The sequence below is a fragment of the Hydra vulgaris genome, chromosome 11 (assembly GCF_038396675.1).
Source record: "Hydra vulgaris chromosome 11, alternate assembly HydraT2T_AEP".
Lineage (NCBI taxonomy): Eukaryota > Metazoa > Cnidaria > Hydrozoa > Anthoathecata > Hydridae > Hydra > Hydra vulgaris.
Genome location: NC_088930.1, coordinates 38,846,332 through 38,865,000, shown reverse-complemented (window position 1 = coordinate 38,865,000; position 18,669 = coordinate 38,846,332). Strand labels below are relative to the sequence as shown.

The 18,669-nt window shown below is 23.9% G+C and overlaps 1 protein-coding gene across 1 annotated transcript in view; it reads left to right on the top strand.

The window, feature by feature from the left end:
* The window catches only part of LOC100215503 (uncharacterized), a 208,094-nt gene that overhangs the window by 57,121 nt on the left and 132,304 nt on the right, over positions 1 to 18,669 (top strand). The window contains exons 27-38 of the mRNA XM_065809523.1: positions 1,684 to 1,734; positions 2,060 to 2,234; positions 2,820 to 3,037; positions 5,441 to 5,491; positions 5,924 to 6,068; positions 8,781 to 9,034; positions 9,155 to 9,193; positions 9,340 to 9,495; positions 9,663 to 10,145; positions 10,493 to 10,696; positions 16,937 to 17,106; positions 17,279 to 17,425. Coding sequence (XP_065665595.1) covers positions 1,684 to 1,734; positions 2,060 to 2,234; positions 2,820 to 3,037; positions 5,441 to 5,491; positions 5,924 to 6,068; positions 8,781 to 9,034; positions 9,155 to 9,193; positions 9,340 to 9,495; positions 9,663 to 10,145; positions 10,493 to 10,696; positions 16,937 to 17,106; positions 17,279 to 17,425 — 2,093 coding nt within the window. The remainder of the gene's footprint in view (positions 1 to 1,683; positions 1,735 to 2,059; positions 2,235 to 2,819; positions 3,038 to 5,440; positions 5,492 to 5,923; positions 6,069 to 8,780; positions 9,035 to 9,154; positions 9,194 to 9,339; positions 9,496 to 9,662; positions 10,146 to 10,492; positions 10,697 to 16,936; positions 17,107 to 17,278; positions 17,426 to 18,669) is intronic.

Here is an 18,669-nt window from a genome sequence, read left to right as displayed (position 1 = left end):
ACAATTTTTCATAATATAAACATATTATGAAAAATTGCCTAAATAAAAATTGCTCTTGCAAGATAATAAATAAGAATTTTTTTACTATGTTTATTTTATAATTTCTTTGTTTTTTTTTAAGATATTACATTTGCAAACAGCGCGAATATCAAATGTAATTGTCATTCAAACTTTTTTATGTAATCATTATTCAAATGTCATAAATGGTTTTTATATATTAAAAAATGATAAAAAATAATTAAAATATTAAAAAATGATAAAAAATGGCTCATGTGAAATGGCTAACTGCTTATATAAAATGGCTTACGGCATACCTAAATGGTTTATGCTTGAAAACAAGCCCTATATATATATATATATATATATATATATATATATATATATATATATATATATATATGTATATATATATATATATATGTTTATAGTCTCTTATTATATAAAATCAGACTTAAGTCTTTTTATCTCATTCTAATTTTCAGACTAATAGCTTTCAAGTAAAATTGCAAAAAAACGTTGATGCTATATTGATGCCTAAAATAAGTATTTTTCTAACGGGTTTTCCTAATAATATTGTGTGAACTAACAGTTTTACTATTTAAAAAAAAATGAAAGTTATATTTTTAATTCATAAAAGTTGTTTTTTTTTAGCTATAAAGTCAAACAAGTTGAGCAGGATAATCAAACTCAGAACTTCTGCTTACGAGGACTGATATTGGTGTAGTGCTCTACCACTACACCACTATCAGGCCTTGTATTAAAGTGTTAATAATAAAAAATAATACAATTTATGTACGCAATAATTTAATATAAAATTAAATTATTGCGTACATAAATTGCTGCCTGCAATTTATGTACGCAAAATGTAATTTTATATACGCCTTGATCGTACTTAAATTTGTTTTACGTATTGAATTTCAATTAAGCGACTTTTTATCATATTTTAACTTGTAATTTATTTTACAAGAAGTAAGATAAAGGAAGTAATTAGTTTTATAAAAAACCACTTTTTTGAATGACGGTTACATAAAAAGTTTGTTACAAAAGTTTGAATGATAATTATGTTAAATATAAGCGTTATTTACTAATGTAAAAAACTCAAATAATATTTTAAAACTATGAAAACTTAATCTCTATTAAGCTAATTATTTTATAGAAATATTTAGTAACAGAAAAAAAGTTGTTTATAGTTCAACAGTTCAACAAATTTTTTTTGTATAATAAGTTATTAGTCGAAATGTAAAAAAAAAATATGTATATATATATAAAAATATATATATAATAAAAACTTTTATTTATCATCTTGTGAGCACAAGAATTTTTATACAACTTTTAATTGCAATAAAAAATAATTTATATAAATTTCTATTTAACAATAAAAATAAATTAATAATATAAAAAAGTTAAATTTTAATTTATATTATCTTTATTTTATATTTTGATATTTTATTTTGATTTTTTCGATTTTTTTGCTTGAAAAATGCTAATACTTTGAGCTTGAAGCAAAGCCGAAATTAAAAATTAAAGAAATAGTAATTTAAAAAGATTGAACGCATTTTGAAAAAAGATGAATTTCTAATGAAATTTATCTTTTTTCAAAATTCTAATTTTTCGAAATTCATTATAGTTATCAAATAGGTTTTCTTATGGTGATATATAAACTTAACTTTTTTTTTTTTTAAGGAAAAATATCTCAAACAACAACAACTGTTCTTCCTATTACTTCTTCTCAAGGTAATTAATTAATAAATTATAATAATTAATAAGCATTTGTTTATGTGCAACCTTTCTATTTCAAGGGAATATATTATGCATTTGTTTATGCACAACATTTCCATTTACACAATTAGTTTTTTTTAAGTTTTTTTTTTGATCAAGTTACAATTGTAACTTAAAAAAAATTTCAAGTTTTTTTTATACTGTTGAACAATATTATTCTATTTTATTCTTTAGCTTATATTTAATATATTTACTTTAGTTTATCTTTAATAAACTTATCCTTTATCTTTTTATATTATCTTTTATCTATTAATAATCACCTTTATATTTATTAATGTAGATCCTTCTAGTTGCCCGTCAGGCTGGAAGTTGTACAACACAAATTGTTATTATTTTTCAAATTATTCTTATTTGGATTGGCATCTATCCAAATTAGCTTGTGAGTCTGCCAACAGCAGTTTGACTAGTATATTAAGTTTAGACGAAAATAACTTTATAGCTTCAGAAATTCGAAGGTAGTTTTTTCTGATAATCAGTTAATATTATTTTTTTAAATTGATATATAATATATATATATATATATATATATATATATATATATATATATATATATATATATATATATATATATATATATTATATATATTTTTTGAATGTCGTATATGTGTGTGTGCATATATATATATATATATATATATATATATATATATATATATATATATATATATATATATATATATATATATTTCCATAGAGAAAAAACAACTTTTCATGGAACTATAAGTTTCATGCCTATACGGCAATCAGCAACCATGTACTATATCAAAAACAAACAAAAAGGCGTCAATAAAGTTACAAAGTACAGTGGAGTGACCGTATATATATATACCGCTCTATTTAGAAAGTTGTTTACTTCATTTTTGAGTACTCTTAACTGAAATAGAGTTTTGTATTATTATTATTGTAATACAACATTAAACATCAATCGATATATATATATATATATATATATATATATATATATATATAATTATGTATATATATATATATATATATATATATATATATATATATAAATATATATATATATATAATTATAGGCGTTATATGGCTAATCCATATATTGGCTTAAATGACTTGTTTCAAGAATCTGGCTGGAAGTGGGTAGATGGATCTGTTTCCAACTACTTTAATTTTGACACAAATCAACCAGATGATTGGTTTGGAATGGAAGATTGTGTTGAACTAAGATCAACAGGGTTTTGGAATGATGTGTCTTGTAATATTAAAAAACCTTATGTTTGTAAAAAATCAAATAGTAAGTATTGGCTAATTTCTTAATTATGTTGTTTATTATTTTATATTTTTTTCAGTTAAGTTTGTTTACTTACAACAGTCAGCTTACCCATTAACCTCTGTCGGCATACCCACTTATTCCAGATAATCTACACACTCAGGCTAATCAGCTTACCCACTCGTCCCAGCACAGCCTGCTCACTCAACCTAACAGCACTTATTTGTTACTTTTTGTTTTTATTATTTTATTTTTAAAAGTATTCTAGGCTCAATATTGTAAGGTTGAGACCAGAGCAGAAATAATTTTTTAATGTTTTCAATACCATAAATCATTAACAAAAAATGCTTATATGTTAAACACATGCTTTTATATGTTAATAATATTATATAGGTTTTTATAAGGGTGGCTTTAAAAACAACATTTGGAAAGGTATCTGCTAACATACCATTAATATGTTCTATACAATAAACTAACACTGAAATTAAAATTTTTGAATAAAAAATATATATAGAAGCCTTCTTGATCATTGAATATTTTATTGCTTCCTTTTATTATCTAAAAAAAAATCATAATCAAGTTTTAAAAGCATGTCATGTTGGGTCTCAAAAAAATTTCAAAAACAAAAATGATTATTTAAAAAAAATTTATTGTCAAAAAAACTTGTTTTAAAAATTTATGCATTAAAATCTTATATATTAAATTTGTTAATGATTATTTATAATTTTATTAGTTAAGTTGTGAGGACTAGAATTCATAAAATAAGGATTATATAGAAATGCATATGTTTGAGATAAAAATTGTCTTACTTCAGCCAATTATTGTTAAAATAATGTGTTATAAATAGTTTCATCAATAGTTATAAATATTTCATTTTATAAATAGTTTCATCAGTAATTTTTTTTTAAGTATCTTGTTTGGAATTTAATGGTTTCTATTGTTAAACTTAAGGCTTAAGTAAATTTAACAACTGTCATAAAGTTTTGTTCATAAGCTTTTTCATTTACTGTTGTTGTTGTTTAACTTTATCATCAAAAGAAAACTGTTTAAAAGTTATTATTATTCTTGTATCCGTGTTTTTCCACATTATCTTGAAAATTTGATTTTATGGTACATAAAATTTCTTTGAAAATAATAGATACGTGCATTTTTAATAGCTAAAGTGAAAATGGTAGATACATGCATTTTTAATAATTTGAATATAATATGATCATTATAACCTTAAAAATTTGTTTAATAAAATTTGCATAAAAAACAATGACATTAAACTCATTCATTTAAGTTATATTTAGAAAAACCTATTCTTTTCATTGTCACTCACTCATTTAAAATTATTTCAGTACAATTTTTAAAACGTTCATATTTGATAGCATTTCATTCAAAAAGTATAAGAGAAATGTATAAACATTTGTAGAAAAATATAAGTAGTAGTTACAGTGTAACACTGACAGAAACTAAAAATACAGTGCAATTCTATCAGAAATTATAACTAAACAGTGTAATGCTATCAAAAATTATAACTAAACAACAGTGTAACACTATCAGTAATTATTACTAAAAATACTTTTTAACATTATCAATAACTATTACTAAAATATAATCAGTTATTAAAATCATTTTAACTTCATCATAATTTTGTTTATCAAAACATTGAAAAAGTCTTTAAATGTCTGCACAAAAAACCCAGCTTGGTTTTTTAGACTTTGTAGCTAGTCCATTTAACTGTCATTTTCCCTACTCTTGAGTACTACTCTTTTCTCTGCTTGTGCACTCTTGAGTAGGGAAAAAGTCCATTTAACTGGGCTTTTCTCTGCTTGTGCACTCTTGAGTAGGGAAAAAGTCCATTTAACTGGGCTTTTCTCTGCTTGTGCACTCTTGAGTAGGGAAAACCTCTGCTTGTGCACTCTTGAGTAGGGAAAAGTTTTTTGATCAACAACAGCTGCTCTATAGGTTCTTGCAGCTTGTTTTGAATAATATGAAATTTTGAAAATTTTTGTAAAATAATATTAGGAACCTGTTAAATGTTCAAGGGTCATGGGGGACCCCTGAAAATTTTATTTTTAGGGGTCTCCTGGCTTCTAAACTAAACCAGCAAATTTTTGAAAAATTACTGAAAAATAAAAAAAATATCAAATATGAGTGAAGTGATGCTAGCACGATTGAGTTATGTAGCTGGGATATGTGGTTTGGCAAGCTGGGGTTGGCTAGGGTGAGTCGGTCCTACGTTTATTACATATTTTATTTTACACCTATCTATGCCACCTACATATTTTTATTCTAAATCCACCTGTGATTACATAGTAATAATAATCTCTTGTATAATTTATTATGAAAAAAGTTTCCAGCAAATTTCTAACAAATTTAAACTCTTTTTTTTTTTTTAACTCTGATTATTCAGGTTATTTAGAGTTTTTAATAATATTTTAGATACAGCTCCTGTTCAGATTGTTCCTTCTATTTCTCCTACTGCTCAACCAGGTTTGTTTGTTTTTATAGTTAAGCCAGGTTTATTTAATTTTTTAAATTAAAGAATTGCTCATTGGTTAGCAAACTTGAGTAATTTGTATTCTGTATATCGTTTTATTTTTATATTAGTTAGCATTTTATTATATATGATATAGTCTATAATAACTTACAATTTATTCAAATTTTATTTCAAAAATCTGTTCGATCATGTTTTTTTACTATTTTTTATCAATCTTACACATTTAATAGTTGTTATAAAAATTTATGAAAATAAAATAATTAAGAAGCAGAAAAGTCACCCAAGCAACTACAATCACTATCATGGTTTTGCAAATTCTTGTAATTTTAGGATTCTAAAATAAAAATTGCTTTTGTAAAAATTGAAACAATTTTTCATTTTAATTATTGGCTTTTTTCTCTTTATTACAACTCAAGTATTTTTAGATTCTGGTTATTGCGAGAGTGATTGGACTTTGTACGGAAGCAAGTGTTATTTTATTAAGTATGGACCTGGAAATAGACTTCAGTTTAAAGATGCAGAGGAGCTTTGTCGTTCAATGAATGCTACTTTGACTTCAGTTCATTCAGAGTATGAATTGTTTTTTGTCTTTTTCATTAATTAATGAACCTAATAAAATATCATAAAATTAAAATAAATTGCAAAAATTCACTAAAAATAAATTAAACTTTTTGCCACACTTTTTATTATAAAAAAGCTTTTATAATAAATTTTTTTATATAGTTATTAGTCAAACAGTTCTAATATTTAAAAACCTTTATAATTTAGTTTTTATGTTAAAATTTAAAATTAACTAATAATTTACTTTTAATGTTAGAATTTTAGGTCAAAGTTAATGATTCATAAAATTCAGCTAAAAAAATTCAGTAAACTAGACTAAAAAGACTGAATGATCAAGGAAAAAAAAGACATATATATAAATATATATATATATATATAACATATATATAAATAAATATAATATATATATAATATATATATATATATATATATATATATATATAATATATATATATATATATATATATATATATATATATATATATATATATATATATATAAACTTTTTATCAGACAAATTAGTTGTTTTAAAAGTATTTATATATATATGCACATGTGCATTGCACATCCAAATAATGTCTGGAAACAAAAATACCTTAAAAAATTTGCTCATGTGTGTTAGCTCGTTTGCTCTCATGTGTGAGAATGATGGTCTTTAAAAAAATCTTTAAAAATAAGCAATATCTTTAAAAATGAGTTAAATATATAAATATATAATAAAATATATAATAAATTAAAAATAGTTTAACTATACTCAATATATATTTATCAAAATGTTTTAAATTTAATCTTATACTAAATATTTTTGGTGCTCGAATACTTTTGATGTTCAAAAGTTATGCCTCTTAATATCTTTAGAAAAAATGCATAAATATGTAAACTCCTGTAGAACAATTTTTAACTTTCCTTGGACAATTTTTATCTGCACAAAGTAATATGCTGCACCTACATTTTGTTATATCTAACAATTTATCAAGCTTACCTCCCCACAATTTGACAATTTTTTTTTTTTTTTTTAATCAGAAATGTCTCTAAATTTATTCCAGGTAGTTAAAGTTATATCTGACAGCATTTTTTGAGATAACTACAGTGGTCTTTAACAAAGCATTGGATTGAGACCATTGTTTCAATACCAAGTCTGCCAATACTACCAAGATTTCTTTTACATAAAATATATAACTTAAACAGTTATAAAATTTAATATTTCCTACCCAGTGGGCACTGGATGTCCAACGACAACCAGTGGACGTCTAGGCGTCTAATGGTTGTCATATGAATGTCATCGGACATCTTGTGTTAGGTTTCTATTTAAGTACTTTTTTTATCACTTGGTTTCTATTAGAAATTTACTTTTCAATATCGTATCAAAAAACTCAAAGTCAAAGAATAAATTTTCCAAGAATATGAAGAAATTTCTGTTGTACATCTTTCAGTGTAGGAACTTCAGTTTCCTGTTACAATTACAAATGGACTTTAAAATTTATGAGACAGTAAAGTTTTATTAATTTTTTGTTGTAAAGTTTTGGTAATATTTTGTCGTAAAGATGCAGTTTTTATCGCTTACTCACATTTTTCAGGTTAATTTTTACAAAAAAAAAATCTGTTTGGTTAAATATTGCTTAACTAACCCCAACCTATGATAAAATCCCAAAATGCTTTTTTCAAAAATTTTTTAGTATAATGTACCCTATTATATATTTTTTAACAAAGTTCTGTATTCTATTTACCAAATTAGTTATAAAAACACTATTAAAAAGTTTGAAATAGTATATCGTGCATTTTGATTTTGATTCTATTATCTATGCATAGAAAATATAAAAGTTGTGATAAAAAATCTTTTTTTTTATAGTAAAAAAAAAACATTTTTTATATACAAAACAATTAATTTAATTTCTGATTTTTATATCATAGACAGTTTAACACATTTGCATTGAAAAACATATAAATTCAAATTGAAATTATATCTAATTTTGATCTGCTTGTTTTTGTTTTAATGTTCCTTTTTTCGTCACTTTTAATTACTGTAATTTTTTATTTGTAAATTTAACATATCTTCTAATTCTATATCCATAATGTGCTCTAATAAAAATATAAATATTTAATTAAATATATAGTTAACATATATAATTAACATATATAATTAATACATATTTAACATATATAATTAAAATCCAATTTTACCAAAATTTTGAAAATTCAAAAACAATAAGTTTTAGTTTAACAGTTAAAAAGAAAATTTTTTATTTTTTTATTTTTGTTGTATTCTTTCATATTCTAAAAAAAAAAATTTATTATACAATATGAAAAAATGTTGTCTTTTTAATGTTAAAAGTAAAAAAAATCTTTTAAAATCTTAAGTTTTGATTTGACGATAATGAAAGAAAGTTGTTGAAGAAGAGTTTTATTGACACCAAGAAAAGAAAAGAAAACAAGAAAAGCATATCAAAGCGAAAACCTTTTAATAAGAAAAATAAAGATTGGATAAAGATTTTGATTGGATAAAACTGTTTAATTATTACTTTAGTTAAACAACTTTGAAAATGTTTGTTGTCTTGGTCATTCAGTCTTTTGATCTTAGTCATTCAGTATTTTTGGCTTATTTAGTCTAATTACAACTTTATTTCATTTTTGAAAAAACTTTTAAAAGTAAAATAAAGTTTTTAAAAAAACTTTTCCTACAACCATTAAAATAAATATCTTCTGAACATTAATGAATTTTAGATTTGAGCAATCTTTTTTACTAAGTCAACTGTATGACGCACATGAGTCAGTATATATCGGGTTGTCTGATCAACAAGTAGAGAGGACCTTTCTTTGGAATGATCAGTCTTCTGTCGACTACACTAATTGGTTTTACAATCAACCAGACTGGTTTGGTAATGAAGATTGTGTAGAAATGATGCCTTATTTTAAAGAACAAGGTGGATGGAATGATATACACTGTGACAAAGAAAATGGCTACATATGCAGTAAAAGTAAAATACCATTTTTCAAAATTACTTGCATGATTTTTGTTAGTTTTTTTTATAATTTTAAAAATTTTTTATTTGCTTATTGTAGATTTTTAAAAATTTTTATAATTTATATTTTATTAGAATCTCTATCAGCACAACCAAATACTTCAACTACTACAGGTAGGAAAATAAATAATATTTAAAATAATATTTGAAATGTTATTTTTTTGTTCAACAATTTTTTTTTTAATTTTAATTGTTAAATTAGATAAGTTTTTGTATTTTCAAAAAAAATCCCAATTTTTTCATTTTTTATGAAATCCAAGTAGTTCCAAAAATATCTTGCCCAGAAGGTTATAAATTGTATCAAACATCATGCTACAAGTATGTAGCTTCTCCTATGTCATGGAACGGGGCTTGGAATGAATGCAAAAAAGTTGATTCTAGTGATCTTGTATCTGTTCATAGTCCATTTGAACAAGGTAAAGTTTATTATTTAAAAAAAAATGTTTTTTATTTAAATTGTTAATTATGTTGATTATATCAATGTCACTAGTATTATTTTCAGTAATATTTGTGTCATTGTATCACACATTATTGCAAATATTAGTTTCACTAATATCTAACCATATAATGTATTTAAACTTAGGTTTCTTGACAAGTTTCTATGGTGAAAGATCAGCACAGTTTTGGATTGGATTGCATAAACACATTGGTGAAGATCAACTCCATTGGACAGATAATAGTCATCTTGATTTCTATAATTGGCAAAATTTTCAACAACCTTTTGTTCCTAAAAATGAAGAAAGATGTATCATTCACCAATACAAAGCTAACCAGAAAGGAACATGGACTAATCAGAATTGCTCAGGGTTGTTTCCGTTTGTATGTAAGATAACTAATGAGGAGAGCAAAGGAAAGCCAGAGTTTAAAGGAAATTGTTCCATTGGTTGGACTAAATACAACAATTTGTGTTACAAATTATTCTCTGACTATAGTGATAGAGCCTCTTGGCCTGAAGCACGTGAGCGTTGCTCTATTTATGGTGGGAATTTAGCAACAATTCCCTCTGATGATATACAAAAACAGCTTCGTAGCATGGTTCGCAATAGCTATACTAGTGTTTGGATCGGTTAGATTTTTGTTCTTATAAAATTTTCTTGTTAAACAAAAATAATATTTTAAACTATTTTTTTTTATTTCAATTAATTTTTTGTTCAACTAAATTGTTGATTTGTTGTGGTTTTGTATTGCCAGATAAATGAATTTAATGTGACATTCTGGTTTTCCAGTGTCATTTTGGTTTATAGTTAATTTAAAAACAATTTTTTTGTTATGTAAAAAAAGTTTGATTCAAATGTTTTGATTTTTTTTAATGGTTTTTGATAAATGTATCAAAGGTAGTTTTAAAACATAGATATTTTTTGCAGTAAATACTTTTATTAGTAAAGGTTCTTTTTTAAATCATTTTTTTATAAGGCTTGAATGACCAAGCAGAAGAAGGTCGTTTTAAATGGAGCAATGGAGAAATTATATCCAAAAGTTCATACACAAATTGGGCCCAAGGTGAGCCTAATGATGTTGAAGGTACAGAAAATTGTGTGGAAATTTCAACAAGTAGTGGTCAATGGAATGATAATCAATGCAGTAATCAACAAAGTTTTTTATGTGAACATACTTTAGGTAATTTTGTTATTACAAAAAATATAAATGTTTATTCCAATTTGTAATTTTTAGTTTCTTTAAGTTCTTTTTCATGTTTTTCAACTTTTTAGTACATTTAAATCTTTAAAGTTTTTTAACTTTAAAAATAGCCTAAAAATGATTAATGAGAAATGAGTTGGGTGTGCTAATTTTAGAGACCTATGCACACTTTTAAAGCATGCACACTAGGGTTATGACTTTTTTTCAACCCATGCTCCTGTACTGTAGTTTGATGAACTTTTACCTAAAAAGCATGAAATGAACTATTATTTGCATATCTTTTTAAAAAAGTTCACCCCACCATTGAAAAATTGATTTTTAACTATGCAAGCCGGTTTTTAGTCATCATCATTGAAATTAATTTAAATTCAGTTAAATATTTTAGTAAGTTTATTTTTTTTTTAATGAAAAATCTTTGAGACAGTTTTTAAGATGCACATACATTGACTGAAAAATATATACTTATTAAAATATTTAACTGAATTTAAATAAATTTCAATGATGACGACAATAAAAACCGGTTTGTGTAGTTAAAAATCGATTTTTCAATGGCGGGGTGAATTTTTTTCAAAAGATATGCAAATAATAATTCATTTTGTGCTTTTTAGGTAAAAGTTCATCAAACTACAGTACAGAAGTATGGGTTGAAAAAAAGTCATAAACCTAATGTACACGTAATAAACATGAAAAAATAAATGTCATTTTTTTGTCGTTGAGTTAATGCATTTAAAATTGTATTTCTATTTTGTTTAAAATATATTTCAGTTCCAAAATATGTTTTAGTTTTCGCATTTAACCTAAAACTAGTTTTAAAAATTACAAAAGAAGAAGACGTTAGAGAAAAAATTTATGCACAAATATTTGAAAAATCTGAATAGAAACTGCGACAATTCAAAGAGTTGCATATACAAAAATGTTAGTCTTGCACTTAAAAAATACTTGCACTGTTAGTCGTTATTTAAAGTTTAAACAAAATTGATTAAAAGCAAATTTGGTAGTGGCAAAAAAAAAAAGAGAGGTTTTTAAGATATAAAACTGATTAACCCAAGAAATCTGGTAACAAGACAATGCACAAAAAGATTTTCAAAAAAACATTTCCTTATAGTTTTGTTGTAAAAGTTCCAAATTACACTTATTAACTGTTGAAGCTTTATTTACCTTAAGTTAGTTTATTATTTAGCAGCCTGTACACACAAATTTTTCTACTTACTTAAATGCAAATAGGCAGCAAACTCTCTCAAACTAATTCCACCCACGCTCATTAAATGACAGTCACAATTGAGACAGTATGGTGAGAGGTTTGTGCATCTCAAATAGGTTATGCTCAATATATATATAAGATATATATATATAATATAATATATATAAGCTATATATATATATATAATATAATATATATAAGCTATATATATATATAATATATATATGTATTATATATATATATATATATATATATATATATATAATATATATAATATATATAAGCTTTATTTTATTTCATTTTATGATGTTTACTTTTAATTCATAAAATTTTTAACTATTCCTTATTAATATTTTATTTGCATAAAAGTATATATATTTCAGAATTAAATGTATCAGGGTGACACCTTCGCAATTCATTTTTTCTTGAAAAAGATGTTTTCACAATTTGTTTTTTTTTGTTGTTGTTTTTGTTTTGTTTTTTTGTTAATTTTTTTTCTTTTCTGATTTAGCATTTTTTTTAGGCCATTATTAAAAAGTAATGTTTTTGTCTAAGTTTTTTATTAGAGGTCATAAAGTACATCATGCTAAATTTATCTTTTGAATAGAACCATACTTCTATTTAGCATGGCATACTTTATGACCCATCTTTGCTCTTATGTGCAGGGATTTTATTCAACATAAAGCGCTTTTGAAGCCAATATTATTTTAAAGTTAATTCACTGAATGGATAAAGTACATTGCAGTAAATTTACCTTTAAACTAAATCAAACCAACCAGTTAAGTTACAAAAGTAACTTACGGTTACTCAACTATAAAAATTACTTAGTATACACAAAGACTCACAAAAGTTAGCTGTATAAATGTATCTATTTATATCTTATATGTTGTTAACAGATAATATAAGCTTCTAACTAAAAATTATTTTAATAAGAAATCTTGAATAGAATATGAAAAACGCGAAACCATTTTTTAATATTTTTTATAAAGCAATATCAAGATCAAACATTTTCTATAAATACACAAGTTGGTTTTAGGAATTTTATTTAAAAGGAAATCTATTTTGACAAAAGAATTTTAGTCTTCTAAATTTCTTTTATTCAAATAATTTTGTGATTGAAATTTGAAATTAAAAAAAATTAGAGAAATTTTAACCCTTAATAATTATAAATTTAATTCAGCGGCGTCCGTAATAACATAGCGAGAATCGTTGCTGAAAGTTAAATGTATATCTAGCTACAGTAACAATATCAGATTTTGAACATAGTGGAAATAAGGAAAAATGTTTTATTTAAATTGTAAATGTTTGAAGAGTTAATTATATTTTGTTTCTTGAAAATAGTTTTGAAAGTAGAATTATTCTATTGCAAACATTAAACCAGTAATTGCAAAAGTTAAAATAAAAATTGTATTATTTAAAAATTTAAATAAAAATAATAAATTATTTTACTTCTGTTCAAAGAAAGTTTTTTCTAAAAAAATAATTTAAGCATATTCTTAAATTTAGTCCATAAATTACGTCACCCCATTTTTTACATTTTTTGACTGTTACAGCCATAGGCGCAACGTGTTGTGCCTATGACTGTAACAGTTCGTTAATAGGCTGTAACTACTCTGTTAACAAAGTGTACACATCGACTAAGTAAGATTTAGGCACAGTTGATTTTACAATCAACATAAAAGTACATCAATTAAGGGTAGTGGTTAAGTCAGATTCTTTTTGGTTTGGTCAAACTCTTTTAATTAAAAGAAAGACTTCTTTAGATATAAAACTTAAAAAAAAAATCGTCAAAAAAATCGGAGACCCCTCCCTCCCCAATGTAACAAATTGTCTCCCCCTAACGCATGAACTAATTTATGGATGACCCCTTATAGGAAATATAGTTTGATTTATTAAACTAAATTTTTTTGTTTCACTTTTCACCATTTAAATGAATTTGAATTGAACTTGAAATTAAATATACTTAAATTTTTAATAGTACGCTAGATCAAGAAACAGTAAACTATATAAAAAACATTTGCTTTGATCTTACTCATTTGGTCTATAGATTATAGACTCGTAAGAAGTTTAAAGTTTTATGACAATAATATTTTAATTTATTAATTAGAACAATTCTATTTACTTCATTTTATTTTAAACGCATTTATTAAGGTTATAAACTGTTTTATTTTAAACGCGTTTATTAAGGTGATAAACTGTATAAAACAGTGTCGCGAAGTTGCTTTACATTAACACAAGCTCTTGTTAAAACCGTTTTATCCTTATTTTATAGCTTTTTACTATAATGAATTACCAATATAAAATACCATTTTTGTTGTGTGACAACTCCGAGTAAATAAATATTGCGAGAGCGCTATATTTCGTTACGTTTTCATGTTTTACGTTACATGTTTTATTGTCAGCATGAATGTATTAAATAGTTTTCTATGACTAACTAAAGTGGTTTAAATATTGTAATGTTTGGGTTTTTAATCTTACTTTTTTACTTTTATTTTTTTATGTGTCATGTTAAGTAAAAACAATTACTAAAAGTAATACCTTAATAGTATTAAATACATTGCTTGCTCATTGCACTATAACTGCAACTTAAACTTTGAATTATAATTTAAACTATAAATTACAACAGAAACTTACGCTAATTTAAACTCCGCCATACAGATTTTAAAATTTTGTTCAAGCATTCAGTTTGAACCTGTTTTTTGGTACATAATTTGGGTCATTCAAAAAAAGCTTCAGAAGTTCTAGCAAAGGGTTTCTTGAGCAAGCAATGAAGGTATTATACTTATGGACATAACAAAAAAAATTGATTTATTGAAGGAAATTTTTCATTCTACAAGCAGAGTGAGTGGCGAATGTTAATTAATAGCTCAAAGTAGAATCTGAAGTGTGTACTTCTACAGATTAGCAATTCAGTTGTTGCAATTTAATTAAAATTACCTATTGGGTATTTTACCATTCTTTGTGAATAACATGGAGATGAGAAAAACATGGAGATATAAAGTATGTCATTGAGTTATTACTATATGACTAACGCAACTGTATTTATTTTAACTGATGTTATGATGATATTATCTGTATTGATCTTAACATAATGCACTTCCTTCTTGGGCAGCAACATAAGTACACAGAGTATATCTGGTTTTTTTGAGGTTTAAATTAATCTCCAAAATCATATATTAAACTTGCAGATCTCAAAGTTCTAAATGACTGTCAGAAAGAAAACAATGTTATTACCTCTGCACATAAGACTTGGTCTAATAAAGCATTTTGTTAAAGCATAAAGTGTCTGTTTTAAGTACATATTCTTGAAATTTCTTTAACTTTCAATTCAAAAAATCAGATAGTTTAGTGAGTAATAAACTACATTTTATGCATTATCATCATGTCAGTTTAAAGGAAAATCTCGCTTATGTTTGCTATGAGCTAGGGGAACGATTTCACATGGATTCAAAGGGTATACATAAATAATATTAGGCTAGATTGGAAATATACATATGATGTCTGACAATTGTTTGAGCATTTTGTATGTATTCCTGTTTCTGTAGTTAAACACTCCAGAAAAAGTTATAAACTAATTAGCCATTGCAAAAACAATGTTAAAAAACAAGTTTGCATGTTTCTTTTATATTTTATTGTATTTTGATATTTGTAAGTTTTTATAAAACAACCACATCTGTTAAGTACAGTTTTATAATTTTTTTTTTCAAAATAAAAAGATCCTTTGCTTGATATACTTAAAATGGTTTAAAAACTTGATAGAGAAAATAATCTGTTTTAGTTTTTTTCTCTAAAAATTAGTTAAAAACAAATGTTTAAACTTAAGTCAAATGCTTTTCCCAGTATTATCATAATTTTAAATTTCCCTAATTTTTTCCTAATGTTTTCATTATATTTTTTCGAACACTAATGTTTAGTATAATACTTGTAAAGCTATGCTATGTTGCAATAGCAACACAGATGATGATGTTTCATTAGCAAAAATGATGATGTTTCAATAGCAACACTGATGGTGATATTTCAATAGCAACACTGATGATGATGTTTCAATAGTAATTCAAAAGATGATTTTTAACTACAAAATGAGTAGGAAGCCATCAGCAAAAACAAACATGTTTTAGTTACAAATTTCTTTTAATTTGTTCAAAGCATTAAAAGTTTTAGTATTGAGTATATATTTTTGTATAGTATTTTAAAACAGTTTAGAAATGGCTCAATTGTTAACATTTTTAACTGTTGTCATACCAACTTCTTTACTTTAGTGTTATTTTACTTTATATGAATATATATATAAAGTAAAATAACACTAAGGTGAAGAAGTTAGCATTTAAACAATATTTTTAGGGGGTTGTTACATGGGCCTAAAAAATAATGTTCAGTTATTGTTTATTATTTATATTAAAAATAAATCTAATCAAGTAAAAAAGAAAATGACAAGATTTGGTTTAGATACTGAAAATTTGCAATTTTTCAAATCATTTTCAATATTTTCCAAAGTTTTTAACACCAAGAATATACAGTATATCTAAAAATATGAACCCAGAAACAAATTCATTACAGATAGAGTAGCAATTGATTAGAATAATCTACGAACTGAAATGCTAAATTAATTTTCAACAGGCAAATTTTAAAATAAATTGGAAAATCTTTTGTTACAATGTGGTTTGTAGTTTTTATGAAATGGCTGTCACATGTGCTATCAAAATGCTCTCACTGGTTTTAACCAGTTTCAGCAAATATAATAACAAACATTTTTTTGATGAAAAAGTTTGTTATATAGACTTTAAAGGTTTTAAAATAAAAGTTCAAAAATCATTCAAATATAAATTATTTATTTATAAATGTTGATTGTTCAAATGTCCATTGTTGTTTGAGTTTTTATTTTATTTGACATTGTGTGCGATTTGTTTCATCCATATTTTTATGCTATTTTTTTTGATTTATAAATTAATTTTAATTTTATGTATATTTATTGACTTATAAATTATTTATAATTATTAAAGTATTTTTTGTTTATGAAGAATGCATAGATGATCTTGGAATGGTTAGTCAAGGCATACCCGATTCAAATATCAACGCAACATCATACGTTAACGGGTCTTTACCTTATTTTGCAAGACTAAATTATAAACATAATAATAAAGAAGCTGCATGGTGCACTGACATTAAAGATGGAAAACAATCAATTACTGTAAATAAGTTATAATACACTATTAGGCATATGTATGTATGTATGTATGTATGTATGTATGTATGTATGTATGTATGTATGTATGTATGTATGTATGTATGTATGTATGCGTGTATATATGTATGTATGTTTGGATGTGTGCATGAACGCATTAAATTTTGCATGTTTTTAGATTAACCTGGGAGAATATATGACTGTCACCAGAATTAATACTCAAGGTTTATTGAACTCTGGTTATGTGATTTTGTATCAATTAGAATACAGTTCAGATGGAGTTAATTGGAATGTTTATTTAGATGAAGACAGCACAGATCCTAGGGTAAGTATGAACATATATACACACATATATAAAGTTATGCATGTATTTTTAAGAAAAAGTTCTCTAATCTTGACATTAAGTAGTTACATATTTAATTTTTAAAAGATTTAACAATAAAAACTTTGGTATATGAAATTTAAAACTGAACTTATTACAAAAATTATTAATGGAAAACAAATTTGTTACAAACTAATAAAATTTATATTGCAATTTATGACATTGTAAGTGGTCACAAATAATTAAATAAATAAATAAACTAGATAGATAAATTTACAATGTAACGAGATGTTTTTTTATTGAATAAAGGATTTTTCCATTTAATGAGGCGCTTCTTTTATTTTTAATTTACTTTTAATGGTCACAGTATCCATTTTTTTCAAAACAATTGTAATTAGTTTGGTTTTTACTGAAGTCAGATGAATTGAAATGTTCATAAACAAGAGATTGTTTGTCATTTGTAATGTGTTCATTTATCCTTTTTGTCAAATGTCTGGAGTGTCTTTAATACAATTGGCATTACAGCATATTTTTTGGCTTTTGTATAAAAAGTTCACGAAAAATTTCAAGATTAAGAAGTATTGTGTTTTTTTCTTAAAAATATTTACATGATTTTTGCTAATTAGATAGCCAAAAAATTATATATATACAAATAAATTTCTCTAAATATAAAAGCTTGTATATACATATATAATTTTATATTTATTTGTATATATATATATATTTATATATATATATATCGATATATGTGCATATATATATATATATATATCGATATATGTGCATATATATATATATATATATATATATATATATATATATATATATATATATATATATATATATATATATATATTTTTGACCATCTAATTAGCAAAAATCATGAAAATATTTAAAGAAAAAAACATCATAATATAACATTATCAAAAAAAAGTTTTTCAAAAGTGAATTATGTTGGGTCTCAAATGAAGCCAAGTTATATAAAAATTTTAAAAATAAGAATCATTTTATAAATAAATTATTATTTTAGATTTTAGTAAATAGAAAATGACATTTTTTAATTTTAAACGAAATAAGGAAATTTAACAAGATTTTTTAATTATAAATTTTTTTTCTTGATGTTTTTTCTAAAATATCTAATTAGTAATTAATAGTTAAATAAATAAAATAATTATTTTTGACATTATTATACAATTTTACTTTTGAAAAACTATTTTTTTGATATAATTAGGGACCTGTTTGATGTT